Below are 17,292 nucleotides of genomic sequence, written 5' to 3'. Positions count from 1 at the left end.
GGGTGAGCGTCTGGCTGCGTGGCAAGATATAATGTATGATGTCAAGTGGAAACCGACGGGATTCTTCTGTAGATGGCAGCACTAGGACTGTGCATCTATGATATTTTTGATATCGGTTGCTTACTTGGTTGGTGAACAAAAGTGGCGGGACAACTGGCAAGTCGGAGGTACCCTCACCGCTACAATGCACTGCTTGTAGTTGTGATTGTCAATATGTCACCGCCACGTTTGGGACTCGGCGCTACTGCATATAATCAGGATATGAATGGCTTATGATTGTCTAGGAGATTGTCTGTTCACTTGTTTGATGCAGGGTTACGTTGGGTCTAGCCACTGATCGTTTCTGGGGGGATCTAGCTATGTCCGGAGACTGTATTAAGTTATTCACATATAAACAAGCAGAACGACGCTGTGCACGGCCACAATTTGATCACAGTTGACAGGATAATAAAAGAGATAAGGCGTTTTTTTTGGCTTTTGTTTTGGTTCGCAGAGCCAATCCAATCATATGTTCAAGGTCACGAAGGCAAACCCCGATCCCAACATGAAACACAATGGGAGAGGCTCGAGGACAGGGTCTGAATGTGCAGGAAATAAAAACATTTTTTTTAGCTCTATCTTGCTGGCCCCTGTCAGGGGGTCCCTGGTGCAATGAAAAACTTTTCACTCAGTACATGTACATGCAGTATGCACAGACGGCCGAGCCACATCACCAAGGCGTTGGAACTGTCAGCACAGATGAAAGGGCATGATCCATGCAGGCAGCACTCAAAAAAGCCAAAGGGCCTGCGATCGGCCCGGGGTAACAGAGAAGATCCGGCCTCCCCGAGCCACTCAGGACTGCATGAGGCCGGTTCGAACCATCTCAGCCATCTGGGGCTGGCTATCTGAGCCATCTTTGTCAAGGAAATACGGAGGACTGGGGACCATGGCGATTGATTGGCTTTTACGCTTTCTGGGAGGAGGTAATGGCACCGTCGTTGTCGAGCAGGCCGGCCTCCTTGGCGAGCTGGTAGAATTTTCCGCCACGCTTGATCAGCTCTGCGGGCGTGTCGAACTCCGCCACACGCCCCTTGTCCAGAACGACGATACGATCGGAGTCGATGATCGTGTTGATGCGGTGCGCGATCGTAATGATGGTTCGGTCCTGGAAGATGCTGCTGCGCAGGGTGCGTTGCAAGTGTGCGTCGGTTTCTACGTCAACCGCGGCCTATCGCTGTTGTTAGCTGAAATTGTCTGTCGAATGTAAAAAGATTGATATCATACGGTTGCCTCGTCCAGAACAAGGATGTTGCTGGGTGTCAACAGGGCGCGTGCGAGAGACACCAGCTGGCGCTGGCCCTGACTCAAGTTGGAGCCTGTTGTATTGTTAGAAGATGCCTGAGGGCTCAGGTGAAAATGGTGCCTTACCTCCTTCCTGAATCTGGGCATCCAGCTGTCCCTCCATCCCGGAGATATGGTCCTTCAATCTCGCGTGATCTAGATAAGTCAGTCACGGGAAAGAAGATAAAATGATCTAAAGACCTACCTAGAACACTCCACAGTTCAGTATCGTCATGGACATGACGAGGATCCAAGTTGTCACGCAGGGTGCCCTCGAACATGGCAGGATCTTGAGGAATGATGGCAAGACGGCCACGAAGGTCGAACAAACCAATTGTAGAGACATCGAGCCCATCAATGCTGATGTTGCCGTTGACACCCTCAATGATACGGAACAGAGCCAGTGTAAGTGAACTCTTTCCAGCACCAGTACGGCCAACGACACCAATCTTCTCATGAGGCTTGATATCGAGATTGATATCCTTGAGTACAAGGTCGAGCCCGGGGCGGTAGCGGGTGCTGTAATCATTAAATGAAACGGCACCTTGAGCCGGCCAGCCGATAGCAGGGCGGCGCTTGAAGATCACCTCGGGTGCCTCACTAGGGAGATTGGCATACTCGAGCACTCGCTCAACAGACACAATGTTAGTCTCGACCTCGACGGTCTGGCGAACGATCCAGTTAAGCGACTGTGTGATCTGGAGAGCGTATGACATGGCCAGACCGACCATACCGGGGGAAAGTAAACTGCCACTAGCAACGGACATGATGGCAAGTCCGGCAGATGCCAGAATGATGATTGAGCCGATGAACTCCAGACGAACGGCGAGCCAGCGGTTAGCGCTGATGGACGGGAAGTAAGCCCGTAGGTTGGCATCCATGCGCCATTCATTTTCAAGAGCAAACCGGTTTTCTTGGCGATAGGCACGAATAGTGGAAATGCCGCCCAAGGACTCCTGGAAGTGAGCGAAGATTGGGCTTCGAGTGACACTATCGAGACGCTTCAACTCGCGCGAAGTTCTCAGATAGTACTTCTGGTAGCTGAGATAAATATAGCTCAGAGGAATGACAAACAACAAGAAAGCAGGGGTCGTAGTTGAAATGACAATCATGGTGAAGACGGCACGAGCAGAGTTGGCGAACAGCATGTTGAAAGTACGGGCAAGTACTTCATCAACACGGTAAATATCACTGGAAAAGCGATTGAGGATACGGCCAGATGGTGTGGTTTCGAAGAAGCTCATGGGTGAGCGGAAGATAGCAAATGCCATGCGCTCATGAAGCTTGCGAGACGCTTCGATAGAACAGAAAATCCACAGGATCAAGTTCTGGAGAATGACTAGAAGAGACGAGCCCAACCCGAGGGCCAAGTAGACACCGATAAACTTGCCAACTTGAGCATTGGTTCCATGAGCCTCGTTCCACTCAGTCCAGTACTTCAGCCAGTAGTTTCCAACAACCTGAGCTGTCTGGGCGGCCAACATGGCGAACAAGTAAAATCCGACAGCGACGGTGTTGCTGTCCTTTGCATATTGGCCGTAGACACTCCATTTCACCTTCCCTTGCTCCGAGGTTTCCTGGGTTTGCTTGCTCTTGAGAACATTCTCCTCGTCTCCTAGCTTGCGCCGGGGACCTTGCCAGCTCACGGTGCTTGCACGGCGCAAAGTAACTGTGCTGGTACGTCTGCGAGCTTCGCCAGCTGCCTTGATGGGAATAAGATCGCCAGGTTGCTCTGTGTTATCAACATCGGAGTCACCGCCGTTTTGAAGAACAGCAGTCTCAACTGAGCTTTCGACGCTGGTAAGATCCTCGGATCCACTAGATCCACTAGCAGTACCTTCATCATCCGAGTCCACCACGGTTGTACGAACGAGATTGGAGATCTCGCCCTTCATGGCCATCAGTTGTTCATATGTTCCCTTTTCAATGATGGTCTTATCACGGAGCAAGCCAATGAAGTCCGCCTCCTTGAGGACAGTGATTGCATTGGTTGCAAGAATTCTGGTCTTGCCGCTGAGAAGACCGGTCTTTCCGAGAACCTTGTTGATGATATGACGTCCAACATGCTGATCAACGGCGGAGAGAACGTCGTCCAGAAGATAGATATCGGCACGAGCATATACTGCTCTGGCGAGTGTCAGGCGTGCTTTTTGTCCTCCGGAAAGAGAAATGCCACGTTCTCCGACTTCGGTCTGATCACCGTCCGGCAAGTTCTTGAAGTCATCAATTAGGGCGCATGCTTCCACGGTAAGGTCATAGAAAGCCGGATCCCATCGATGTCCGAAAACAATGTTTTCCCGGACGCTGGCATTCATAACCCAAGGTGCTTGAGCGACGTACGCGATGCGGCCACGTACGACTACTTCTCCCTGATTCTTCCAGAGATCACCTAACAGTGACTGAAGAAGAGAAGACTTTCCTGCGCCGACTCGGCCAACGATACAGCTCAGCTCACCCTTGCGCGCACTAAGATCGATGTTCTCTAGCACGGTGGCTCCTGTATAACGGTTCCAGGTGAACGAAGCATCACGCACACGAACAGACTCGTCGCCGGGGTGTACCACGGGGTCTTGGAAGGAGACAGCATCGCTCTGGAGCTCCTCTGCGGTGAAGTAGTCCATCAACCGCTTCACAGCCACAGATGATTCAATAATAGATGTAATCACCATGGGAAGGATAGAGAGGGGGAATGTCAGCAAGTTGAAGAGCGTCAAAGCCGGGAACACAATCTCGGTGGTCAAAGGCTTGTCACTTGTCAACACGAAAACAGTGAATGTGGAGCAAGAGACGAGGAAAGGAGTTGACTGCCAGGTAAAGTTGGCAATAGATTGTGTGGCTCCGATCTTGCGCAAGGTGTTAAGCTCAAGGTCATTTCGGATGTGGCTAAGTTTGTTCATAAACGCCGTGTTCCAGGCGTACAGCTTGATGCTCTTGATATTGTTCAGAATCTCAGTCATCAGTCGCGTTCTCGAGTCCTTGTTCTTCATTTGGACAATCTGCAGCTTCTTCATCATGCGTGCAATAACACCATTCAGAGGGATCATCAGAATCATGACTCCGACACCGGCGAACATGCTAGGTCCAACGAGCTGGTAAAGAGATACCATGCAGAGCATAATTTGGAAAGGCGCAGACAAGAGTTGAGTGCCAAATTGTGTCAAGTCCGAAAGGCGCTGTTGGTCAACGGCCATGTGGTTGACGATATCACCAGTTGTCTTTGTCGAGCGACCTTCATTTGACAGTTTCAAGGACTTGGAATAGATCATAGCGGTCAAGGCCGACTTGACTCTCATACCGGTATCGAAGGCACGCTGGAAGTATTGATGAAGACAGCTGGTCTGACAGACAGAAACAACAAACATGGCCAGGGCGATAGCGACGCCTCTAATGACAGGCTGTGGGTCAGGATACCGATACGAGTCAACGAAGGAAATGAGAAGTCGCAAGAGTTGCGGCTGGACAAAAGCAAGGCAGTCACTTCCGGATTTGATGATCGCACCGCGGACGTAGGGTCCACCAAAAGCCTTGAACAGCGCCATCCACAGGGACGGCTTCTTGCTTTGGAGCTGTTCTTCCCATGCCTCCTTCAGGGCATCACCCGTGACCCGGGTGGTATCGCGACTGCGAAGATTCCACAGATCATCTTGGGTCAGGTAGTTCTTGTATCCATATTTCATCATCGGGGTCATCCAGCTGAAGGTAAGGACCGAGAATATGTCGGCATAGTTGTAAGGACACTCATCCTCGTCTCCCAGAGCATCGTATGCGCTCTGCTTCTTGGGGACGAAGTACTCTAGCACAGACTCAACCAGTGCCAGACCCAAACTCACGTTGATACAAATAAAGTAAGGGAGTTGGTCGACGAATGCTTCGCGCGCGACCAGAGAGCGCAGTTTAATGGCATAGGCGATGATAAAGAAGAGCCAGTAAAACAGGACAACCCCGTTGGGCTGTCTGCTCCGCCAGTGCTCGAAGTATTGTACCGAAGTAATCACTCCTAGCGACACGATGGTCAGAACCGAGGACCAGAATCGGAAGTCGGCCCAGAAGGCGTTCGGTTGCGTTTCGGCCTGGATCGCAGCTTGAAGGGCGGTAACAAAGACAAGAGCAGCAAGCACGGCCTATAGCATCACAGTCAGTCAGCGACCATTCACCCTGTACGCGATCCTGGAAGGGTATTCGTTATCGGTATGACTAACCAACTTGGTGTAGAAATGCCAGTTCTTCGATACGGGCTGCGGAATCCGCTTCCTAAGCAACAACCACAAGGCACCCAGTCCGCTCAGCGTACCCCAGACAGCCACTACCGCCACAATCACGTCAAGGAAGCATGGCGTCAAGTCGAATCTCGATGAGCTGATGGGGCCCCAGCCCTCGCTATGAGTGCAAAAGGGCTGTCGCCGGGGGGAATTGATCGCCGATCCAAGGGAATGCAAAAGATTCCCTTGGGATCCCTCTAGGACCACCTGGGATTGGCCATCCAGCATTTTTCGAAGCGACTGCGTCCCGATATGCCTTTCTGTGCACAGACAAGCAGAAAACTCCAAGACTTGAAGCGTGACGGGGGTTTGGAAAGCTAGGCTGCTTACTAAAAGCAAAAGGCGGCTCCGCTTTTTTGGGGATATCTGGGCTGCTTACGGATCCCGATGGAACCTATAAAGTCGGACTTATTACATATCGATCGATGACTTCCTCTATGGTTCTTGTAGTCTGATTAGACTTTTTCTAGCACTGAGCTTCATACCCTCTGGCTTCGAGCATAAATCATGGCCCTGGCATGTCTTTTATTTGTCACGGGATGTGGAATATGATGTAATCATCGGGGATAAGCCCCGACTAAGACCGATGCGGTTGCTTGGCACTTCTAGAATTCTATCATTTTTCTACTGTTTCTAACCTATCCATCGACTTCTTTGCCATAGTACTATGTCCTTTTATTGTCTCCTATGACTTAGCTTGTCTAGCAATCAATTATGTCTCATAAGATTCCTAAGCTTCGTTATAACTGTGTAGTAGGCAAGCCCCGAATGAGATATGTATTGTATCACCGCGAACAGAAACTACACTTACCTCTCTTGACGCTTCAAGGATACGATGAACCATTAACTTGATATCGATATGCGCCATTTTTCGACAATGTACATTCTTGTAACCAAAACTGCTTAGGTGGCTGTACCAAGCCCAGTCTAAGTGATGCCATTCTGACTCAAAACATCACAGCGACCATGATTTCACAAGGACCGACACTATAGGAAAATCAAAAGTATGTTCTATTTTCAACAAAGCCAAACCGGATTTAGTATAGCTATATGCACATTGGGTGACCTGATAGACGTGAAGACCATTCCACCAAACAATTGGTGTTACTTGACCTTGGCACTCACTAACTTCGCTCAACAAACCCTTCAATCACACTGATCATATCTCCATTCCCAATAGCACGTGCACGTTCGATTGCACTTCCATAAGCGCCTCTAACATTTGGATCTGCCCCATGTTCCAACAACCACCTCACCCGCTCGACTGCTCCTGCTATGACTGCATGCACAATAGCATACTGCGGTGTCATATGTCGTGATTCCTCTTTCTTATTCACATCCGCCCCATGCTCTACCAGTAGAGCCATCACTGGAATTCTGTTCGTATCGAAATCCAAGCTCGGTTTAACTTGAGTAGCATGTGGATTTCCACCTGGAGGACATGCTCCTGCAGCATAGTGTAATGGCAATCCATTCTCAATCCGCGCATCTGCCTTTAGAATCATACGCACAGCTTCCACATCGCCACGAGCTGCAGCTCTTTCAAGGGTGATGCATGAATCTGTGTCCGGTCCGCCGCGGCGATCACGGTAGTCTCGTTGTGTGCCAAGGTTGGGATCAGCTCCATGGTCAAGGAACCAACGAAGAAGAGGGACGTTGGTCACAATTCTAGGGAGTAAGACAGCACCATAAAAGCTTGGGGTATTTGGGGTCCAGCCATGGCGGACGAGGAGTTCGAAGAGACCAATTTGTTGGTCCGGAGGGGCGGATAGGACATTTCCCGGAGTTTCGCGAACAATTGGTGCCCCATTAGAGAGGAGATAACTCGCAACCTCAATATTACCGGAGCTGAGTGCAAGTACCAAGCCATGATGGAGGAATGCTGGTGTAAGTTGCTCTTGAGATATAGTAGATTGAACGACAGAGAGTGGACCGTGTCGGCAGGCAGATACAAAAGGACCGAAAAAGGTAGGGGGTTGACCAAAGAATGTAGGATGTCCATTAGTGAATTCAACATCGCTAGGGCTATTGATTGGAAGGTCGTCATATGTTGAGCCCATTGTTTGCGATTGTGGTTGCATTTGTTGCCGTGGAAGTATGTTGCCGTTGAGGACTCTTTGTTGCATCGCCATCATTTGCATTTGTTGTCGGCGAGCATGCATCATAATTTGCTGTTGCATCTGCTGCTGCGTTTGCTGTTGTGATGACATGTTGCCTATAGCAGTGGTAAATGCACGATTAACAAATTTTTGTATAAATTATGTCCCTGGTGTCGGTGGTTGCAGGTGTGTACCCAATCTGACAGTCATGTGACGCCCCCACGAACTCATTCTAAAAACAAAACCAACCAAGAGACCTGTTCTTGAATATGGAAAGCATGACGTTGATCATAGCTAGTGCTGATTTGGAGACTAGTGCTTACTGAGCCACCGGAAGTTATTTAGCCCCATTGAAACGGCCGCAGTCCTTGATATCAACGAAACGAATGGGGCTAATTGTGCGGATATGTTGCAGATCGCCGGGGGCTGCCCAGGTGGGATCCACAGTGTTTACGATCATACAACGGCCTAATTCCATTCTTCAGACACTAATCTTTACTGATCATACCGGTACGAATCCGAAGAGAGAGCCTTGTTCTGCCCGAATATGATTGTCACAATAAATGGCAATTGGTAACAGTCTTACAAAAGTCAGCCTCAGAGGAGCTCCAGAGGATCAACTAGACCAAAAGAAGAAGGTCGGGTCACCCAAAATTAGAGATCAGATGTTATACCCGTGGACATAGACCTAGCAATTAGTTCTCAGATTTCACAGAAGTCCCTGGTGTATCAATCCTAAACTTCAGCCTAACTCAATTGATTTAGTGCTGACAACGTTTCTCCACTTCACCCCTGTTTAGATTCTTCATTGTACATGTATCTTGTTTTACCCCTGGGGCGGAAACTTGGCAGATCATCCGCGTTTCAAGGCTACGAATGATGTTCAGTCGCATCAGCCATATAATGATTTGCTTGAACCGAGTAAGAATTAGATACTTGAAGATTCTACAAAGTAAGCAAAGGGGGCTGGCTTTGTAGTTCGATGGCGAAATGCAAACTATACTGATTGCTTCGGACCCGTACTCGAGCAAATTTGCCTCTTCTTTAGAATCTTACATGTATTGTATACCATGTCGCTGATCTACAGCCTACCGTTGGCATGCCATGGACCACTTCCTTCTATTTGCCACTAGGCCTGTACCTTCTTGTGTTTATTATCGTATTGGACTCGATGTAGATCGTAATTAATGCATTGAGAGTCTAGTGCTTACATATTTAGCCCCAAGAAAAGCACCATATGGCCCCTAGAACGGTTCATTTGGCCCCAAAGGTTTCGTGCCAGGATTCGTGGGCCCCTGAAATAGCATCCTGACTTGGAATATTACAATGTCAAACGGGCTATTCTCTCAGCTACTTAAGCACCGCGGTAGACAGGCCGTAAATTTCTCACATTCCCTTTGTTCTCTACGCGTTGCACTTGGCCTTATACAAATCTTTACAATGCGGCCTTCTGACGGCTGGTCTGTATCAGCAAGATGGGCCTTTTTGGTTCTGACTTCAATTGTACAGCTTACCTCTGGAGCTGCCATAGGAAACTCTAGCGGTAAAAGCTCTTTTGCTTCCACATTGCCTGCATCTACACCCTCTAGGTATGAAATTGGACTCTTATGAGGACTTAGATTGGGCCGCGAATGGACTGACGCGAGGATAATTTTCAGTCTTAGGACCAGCAGTGTACAAAGCAAAAGCTCCTTTAATCCCTCTTCAAGCAGTCTTCCCTCATCTGCACCTAAGCAAACAAGTTCTGCTGTCATTGTATCGAGCAGTGATGCTTCTTATGGCTTTGGATTCAGCTCATCCAACGTGATTCCGCCAAGCTCCAAGTCCCTGATTAGTACTGGAAACATTGCTCAAAGCACGGATAGCCCGGTGTCCTCGAACGTTCCATCTTCTTCTCAACCTCAAAGCACCCCATATTTTACATCAACCGCAATACCGTCTTCTAGCACCGGAAGCCCATCGTTTAGCAGCAGCAGCGGTATTCCGGGATCCTCTTTGTCGCGCACAAACCAACTATCTAGTTCTGGAGGCTCTCGAAGCTCGGTTCGAAGCAGCAGCAACACTGACGCTTCGTCCACCAGTGCTTTCTCTACAGTCAGCACAAGCACTAGCATCGGTGTCTCATCAATAACTCCGTCAAGCAGTGGTAGCAGCAAGAGCCTGTCTCCATCCTACGCCAACTCAGGCGGACCTACCATTGTATCTTCCACGATTGTCAAATCAGGTAGCACTGTGGTAGTTCCGGTCATAACTGGAGACACATACTCAACCCCAATTACTCTTCCACCTGTTACATCGACTATCCAAAGTTCTGAAGCGACATCCAGTGTATCTTCAGTGTCCTCAGATATTGCTGGCCTCATCCCAATCATCAGTTCTTGGAAGAAGAACCCAGATCCTCTTAAAACTGATACCCTTAATAAGGTGAAAAGCATTCGAAGTGAAGTAGAAGGACTGATTTCTGATCTTGGTGGCTCATCTTCCTCTTCAGGGTGTGGTTCAAAGAAGAAGAGAGGATTGTTTGGTTCCATTGGCGATATCATCATCTCATTATCATGCATTGATGAAGATCTGCAAAAGGTCACGGACGACATCAACACAAATAATGTTGATTCCATTGACGACACGCTGGATGAACTCACAGAGGATAACGAAAACCTCACTGAGAACGACAATGAAGACAACACCGAAAGCAGTTCGAACTCTGATTCATCAACCACCACCTCGTCCTCTACGTGCACAGAGTCATCCACAGCATTCAAGGTGACTGTCAAGTGTGTACCTACCTCTTTTGTTACTGGAAGTTCCACTCTTCCCACCACAACTTGCACGCCCTCGACCACTGTCACCACCGTTGGATGCTCAGTTACCGGATTGACGACCACCATCTCAACCTCTGCCTCAGCAACTGGAACCCAAATCCCATGTGCTTCTGATACATGCGGCAAGTCATGCCCGATGAACAAGGGTCCTCTCAGTGGTGCTAGCATGGGCGTTATAGCCACCACAGAGAACTGTGCATTGATCTCAACAAGTACAACCGCTACCCTGCCAACTGGCAGCTATGGTGTTGCTGGGAGCGTCGGAGTTACAGCTCCAACACAATCTAGCTCTGCATCTAAGAGGAGCCAACCCAACAGCCAAGATAATCACCTAGTGGATCGCTCATTAGTTGAACGTGCTCTTGCGGATGTTTCCCCTCCCTACGCCGACTATGTCAGGACGCTGACACCTACCTGGGTCAGTCAATTGGGTGATGCATCAGGACAGTGGTTTGACTTCCCAACATTTGGTCACTCGGCTGCTGGTGTCAATGGTATCTACGGATGCACAGCTGTGATCCTTGCATCTGAGAAAGGTGTTTATATTTCACACATTTGGGAGAACCCAGTCTTCATCCACGGCGATTACAGCCCAACCGATGACAATTACTTTGTATCAACTGCCTTCAATGCCCTACGGGATGGTACTGCGTTTGCACAAAGTGTGACTGAACTGATTGGAACTGATCAAACCCCCGGTGTTCTGAATGCCATCTACGCCCCCAAAGTGTTTGTCCTTACGCCTTATACCACGGACTTTGATCGACAAATGTTTGGCATTTCAACTACGCTGAGGTATCAAGACCGTGCAAACGACCTCGCGCAAAGACTCGCAAATGCCATCCCCGGCTCTGGTGGAGAAGGCATTGTCATGGGATACACACGCACGAGTCAACAGGCATCTACCCAGGAACCAGGCGTTGCAGGTAGAGCCATTCTCGAAGTTGACCCCTTCCAAACATGGCTCACCACACCCAGTGATCCAGCTTCTGCGGGTCTTCAAGTTGGTCGCTGGCGCCTGTGGGTAGAGGATCAGTTGATTACTTACCAAGATTTCTGGCTTCCCCATGCCGCAGCTCCTGCAGGGGCTTTCCAGAAACGAGGTGAGGGTTATGCCAACCCATGTAGAAGCTACACCAACTCTTCCAGCTCTAGCTCTAGTAGCTCTGGAATCAGTACCTCCCAAGTCTCGAGTGCGACTACTTTCCGGAGCTCAATCTCTACCTCGCAACCATTGCCTTCTGGAGACTCTCCATCATCGTCAAGGTTCCCGTCAGCCACATCTTCAATCTCGGGAAGTGTATCATCATCGGCAATAGCTTCATCATCACTTCCACGCTCATCTTCCACGCCGTCTTCAGAAGCAAGCTCGTCATCCACAGTAAACCCATCATCCACACCAAGCTTCTCATCTAAATCAATCTTTTCAACACCACCTTCATCCACAGGATCAGCTTCATTGGCAGCACCGGCCTCATCTTCAGGAATAACCTCAGCCCCGGTCACATCTACGTCAAGCCTGACCTCAGCCTCAGCCTCCCGAAGCTCGTATATGTGTATGAACCAAGGTGGTCCTAATGTCGCAACACCGCACTGCCAGTGTTCAACAACATCTGACGGACAGAGCTACTACGCGACAGCGCCTCTGATTTCCGATTACTGCACTGATTACACCACTTTCCCATCAAGCATCACGCCAGAACCAACTGCAACTCAAGCTCCTACAACAGCGACCCCTGAGCCTATCGTCATGACCGAAGATGGAAACATCATCTCCTACCCTTCGCGAACTCTTGAATACGGAGAAGTCTACGGCAAGCAATACACTTTCACAAATGGCGCCGGCTCCCCAGTTACCTTGGAAACAGCGGCCCCGACCCAGACGGACGCCAACAACAAGGGCTCAAGTCAATGCAAAAGTGTTGATGATGCTTGCCAGCGGGCCTATGAGCAGTTCGAGGATGATACTGTCTACAGCGATTTTGCATCCTATACTGCCAAGATCCAGAGTGGCATGGTTATGGTTGCCACCTTTGGCCAGGCTGGTTGTGTTGCCCAGTATAAGTGTGATGACTATGGATTTGGAATGACTGGACGACAGATCAAGGATGCGTAAGTTCAATCCTGTCTCTATATTTCGTGGAAACTTAACTGACATTTTCAACAGGGTTGAGTATATGAAGGACAATGACGGTGTTGAGAAGTGTGGAACTACCTATCTTTCTAACTCCTGCCATGTCACACTGAACTACTGCACCAGTTGCAAGTCACAACACTGATTGCTATCTAGATTGCAGCTGTAATTTTGTACCTTATATTGTGACTTAATATTTTCTGTTGAACCTACATAGATGAGAGGTTCAGTTTTGGGTTGCCAGCAGTCTATAGCATTCAATTTAGGGGATCGGTAATTACACACCCCCCCCCGCCTATTTAAGTTATATAAGTTATGTTTGTTGTAGATATAGACGTACTCTCAAACAGTGCAAACACTATGACGTAGAACAATTTTTTACATCAAGATCACGTGAATTGTAAATATAAACTGAAGAAATATATGCTCACGTAGAGGTAGAGAAGAGAATCATTCTCATCATAGAGGATTTACAAAATATAAATCCCAGCATTTAGGCACACGAGAGAAGATGACCGCAGCCCATGAGTCAAATTTCCCCAACGGGAGGCCGACTCGTTAGCTCCGCTATATCTACAAGCACAGCCCAGATACTTCCAACAGATTATTAATGCCAATAAATCCACCCGGGCTGAGCAAGGCATTTTGCAGCGCTGTGACTCAATCTCAATTGCCTCAATTGCAAACAAGAAAAAGAAATAAAAGCAAGCAAGAAACCGCATAGTGCCTGCATTCCTTAGGCGGTAAGAACCCACTTATCGGCGTCATTGGAGGGGCAGCCACGAATTCGATACACGTTCTTCGCCCAGCTCATCATGGCGGATACGACTCGAATGGAGGAGCTCCTGAAAAGGCCTCTCTATGGTAAGACTCCGAGCTTCCAAACTTTAATATGGCTTTTGCTGATCTTCCCAGTGTACGACCTCCCGCCGGAACTTCTTGCGACTCTCACGGCCAAAACCACGAACCCTGTCACCGAAGAAGAGCCCGAGACAAACTCGGAAGACGCTGAACTCGCAGCGCAGGACTCTGCGATCGCAACCTCTACCCTCTGCTCTCTCTGCAAGGTTTCCTACAACAATGTACAGGAACAGCGCAGCCATGTCCGCTCCGACCATCACCGCTACAACATCAAAGCCCAGCTGCGCGGAAATGCACCTCTTGAGGAGATCGAGTTTGCGAAAGCGATTGGGGAACTAGACGAGTCAATATCGGGATCGGAGTCTTCGGAGACTGAAGAGGAGGAGGCAGACACGGGCGCGAACACGACACTGTCAGCCCTGCTGAAAAAGCAGGCGAAGCTATCCCAGACCAATGAAGAAACAGAAACTGCTGTAACGAGCTCTCCGAAGCACCCTCTTTTCTGGCTGGCTAGTTCGGGTTTACCGTCAAACAAGTCCCTGGGCGTTTACAGGGCTATTTTCTCGAATGCTGAACAAGACGAGCCCGGTCATCTGGTTGAGACTCTACAGCGCAAGCAGCTGGAACCTATCAAGGCGCGCACGAATAATGCGAATAATGCCCCGGCTCCCGCCGCCTCTAGTCCTCACTTTTTTATGTGCATGATCGGCGGTGGCCACTTCGCTGCTATGCTGGTGTCTTTGGCACCGGAGATCCACCGAAGACAAGGAGGTGTCGAAGATAGACAGGCCCGGGTTATTGCGCACAAGACCTTCCACCGATACACGACACGACGAAAGCAGGGTGGTTCGCAATCTGCAAGTGATGCTTCTCGTGGCGCTGCCCATTCGGCGGGTTCCAGTTTGCGCCGCTACAACGAAGCTGCTCTTGAGAAAGATATTCGGAATTTGCTGTCGGATTGGCACAAGGAGATTGATAGCGCCGAGCTGTTGTTCGTCCGCGCTACAGGAAAAACGAACCGCAAGATTCTTTTCGATCAATATGATGGAAATGTCCTCAAGCAGAAAGACCCTAGACTACGAGGATTCCCCTTCAATACCCGACGCGCGACTCAAGGAGAGCTTTTGCGATGCTTCAAAGAGCTCACCCGTGTAAAGGTCAGCGAAGTCGATGAAGCCGCAGTGGCAGCAGCGGAAGCCAAACGGCGCGAGGAAGAATCAAAACCAGCCACGCCTCGCCCGCAACCACAACCACAGAAACCCAAGCTATCAAAGGAAGAAGAGGCCGCCCTGCTGCACACATCTCAAATACAGGCGTTTATCCGCCGTTCAAAGGTCCCCGCTCTCATGTCCTATATCACAAACAACTCCATACCCCCCACCTTCACCTTCACACCCGCCAACCAACCCCAAAACTTCCGCTGTCCAACACCTCTCCACCTAGCAGCAAACCTGAACGCCCCAGTGGTCGTCACAGCCCTCCTCACAAAAGCCCAAGCAGACCCAACGGCAACAAACAGCGAAGGCAGAACCCCCTTCGAGCTAACAGGAGACCGAGCCACTCGCGACGCCTTCCGCATCGCCCGCCACGATCTTGGCGAGTCAAAATGGGACTGGGATGCCGCAAAGGTGCCTTCAGCAGTATCAAAAGCCGACGCGGAAAGTCGCGCTGAGAAGGAGCGGAAAGCTGCCGATGAGGAGGAATCAAATAGGCGTAAGGCTGGTCTTGATCGGTTGAAGCGCGAGGATGCTGAGAGAGCTGCTGCTGAGCATAAGGCTTCGTTGAGGGGTGGTCGGACTCTTGGGGCTGTTGTTGAGAAGTCTGCTGCTGAAAAGCGGGACGAGGAGACTAGGGGTATGACACCTGAGATGAAGATGCGTTTGGAGAGGGAGCGGAGGGCTAGGGCTGCTGAGGAGCGGTTTAAGAGGATGCAGGGGAACTGAGGGTTCGGATATACTTGAGCTTTGGGACGTGTTGCATTCCCTTTTGTGTTCTTTATGGACTTTCCTAGATACATGTTTGCATGGTGGCGACATATCAATATCATATAGTAGCATCATTGTCATTGGCTTTCCTTGATTTCTACTCTTGTTGTACTGCAACGGGCAGCTAGATTTAGACAACACTATTTTACGGGCAATGAACAGGAGCAGGTAGCCCTACTTCCGAACATAGCAAAGAGTGAGAGTGTTTACATCTTCAAAGCACGAATTTGAAAGTATCAGAGTCAAAATCCGAACAGTTATCAAATTAGATGCTATCGAAGGGAACAAATGAGAACAAGTAAGCCATCCTCATTGATAGGGAGAAATATCACACCACCTTCAGGTTAATCTAATCGAAAGACATGTAAAAGGATCGAAGAAGAAATAACCCTTACTCAAGTATCACGCACCAGCCTATCTTTAGGAACACCTATCCCGCCATAAAACCCATAAGCTCTCCATCTCCACAGGATAGATTCCACTCGGCCTTCATCCCTAGGAGGCAAATCGAACAAGCCATAGTCTACGTTCCTTCTGTGCCTTGAGGCACGACCCACGACGCTCGACCATCACTACACTGTCCAAAGAGGACAGGAGGGGGCAAGATAAGGCAACCTGGATAAGAAGACAGAAATAGGGAGGGGTGCATTCACTCTCAATTGGGTAAGATACTACTCTGTCCAGCGAGGATAATTCAATAAGCCCACTCTTCCTTATCCCTAGGGTCTCGGGTACAGTCCATGGCCCACTTTCAGTGCCACTATAGAGGGAAGTATACACGTATCCACAGTACTAGTACATGTTCATGTAAGTACCCGTGTGTGGATTCCCAACGCGTGACAGTCTGGCTAGGGGGTGCAGGCTACATGTTGCATGGGATGTACATGCACTGTATAGGGTTATGGCAGGTCGAGGGTCGAGGGGGAAGGGGATTAAGATTGAACTCTACAGGGGAAGTGGGTGTGCTGATCTTTTTTCAGCCCATGTACATGTTTCACTTTGGGCTTAGTGGTAAGTGATGAGTGGTGTGATTCAATAGCTTTGGAGTGATTTACTACTGTATGTAGGCTTTGCGGCTGGTGAGTTAGTCCCAGTCTGGTTTGCAACATGTCGGACTCGATGGTCTTATCTTGTCTGGGAGAGACTGTCTTCATCTGGTCACTGTGATTCTGTCGAGGCCATGCAGATTCAGGTATGATTCTCTTGGGTCCGTGTTAGGCTTCTGATATCATTTTTGGATCACGGTAAGCTCTCGACTCCTAGATCCAATCATATCAAACCATGAGCAGCTGATCAGCTGCGACACTGTCCAGATGAAGGAGAGGGAAAAAGCCATATTGCAATAGTCAAGGGCCAGTGATCAGCAGAAGAGCCACAAAAAGAATTGTGAATATCCCTATTCGGCAACTAAAGCAAGACAAAGTGGCAACTATAGGGCAGTCACAGCCAAAAGCAAAAAGCAAAAAAGCAAAAAAAAAGCCTGCCAAGTACCCTATTCAGAACAATGTCTGAGGTCTTCAAGGCAAAAGTGAGACCATCAGTACTCACCACCCTATGAAGGGACCGAAGCCCTAGCGGGGCATGGTTGGAGGGGCAACCAGGGCGACCCCAGCCACAGCAGCGCACGAAGGACGATCAGGTTTGCAGAGATGATCTGCATTAGCGCCCGCTGTGGGAAAGGGATGATGTCTTGCATGGTCTTGCATTGGTCTTGCAGGGACGTGCACGAAGAAGCTCCTGGAGGACGAGGTATCCTGGAAGTTGGAAACTCTCATTTTGGCTGTTTGGGCGTTTTGAGCAGGATAGTTT

General features: G+C 49.3%; 3 protein-coding genes across 3 annotated transcripts; 2 read left to right on the top strand and 1 right to left on the bottom strand.

Moving 5' to 3' along the window:
- Positions 1–946: 946 nt before the first annotated feature.
- On the bottom strand, positions 947–7,792 carry PENARI_c002G02533 (ATP-binding cassette glutathione S-conjugate transporter YCF1; the record flags this gene model as incomplete). Its single annotated transcript, XM_022627315.1, has 6 exons — positions 947–1,210; positions 1,267–1,358; positions 1,411–1,479; positions 1,529–5,444; positions 5,523–5,700; positions 6,726–7,792. The coding sequence occupies 6 exons, from the start codon at positions 7,790–7,792 to the stop codon at positions 947–949; spliced, it is 5,586 nt and encodes a 1,861-aa protein (XP_022492252.1).
- A 1,329-nt stretch (positions 7,793–9,121) lies between these two features.
- On the top strand, positions 9,122–12,782 carry PENARI_c002G07928 (uncharacterized protein; the record flags this gene model as incomplete). The annotated part of the gene is made up of 3 exons (XM_022627688.1): positions 9,122–9,270; positions 9,340–12,615; positions 12,671–12,782. The coding sequence occupies 3 exons, from the start codon at positions 9,122–9,124 to the stop codon at positions 12,780–12,782; spliced, it is 3,537 nt and encodes a 1,178-aa protein (XP_022492933.1).
- Positions 12,783–13,452: 670 nt separating this feature from the next.
- On the top strand, positions 13,453–15,441 carry PENARI_c002G08855 (putative C2H2 finger and ankyrin domain protein; the record flags this gene model as incomplete). The annotated part of the gene is made up of 2 exons (XM_022627755.1): positions 13,453–13,501; positions 13,553–15,441. The coding sequence occupies 2 exons, from the start codon at positions 13,453–13,455 to the stop codon at positions 15,439–15,441; spliced, it is 1,938 nt and encodes a 645-aa protein (XP_022492541.1).
- Between the last annotated feature and the right edge of the window lie 1,851 nt (positions 15,442–17,292).

The sequence above is a fragment of the Penicillium arizonense genome (genome assembly GCF_001773325.1).
Source record: "Penicillium arizonense strain CBS 141311 chromosome Unknown PENARI_contig002, whole genome shotgun sequence".
NCBI lineage: Eukaryota > Fungi > Ascomycota > Eurotiomycetes > Eurotiales > Aspergillaceae > Penicillium > Penicillium arizonense.
Note: the sequence above shows the minus strand (reverse complement) of the source record. Positions and strands in the feature narration are given on the sequence as shown.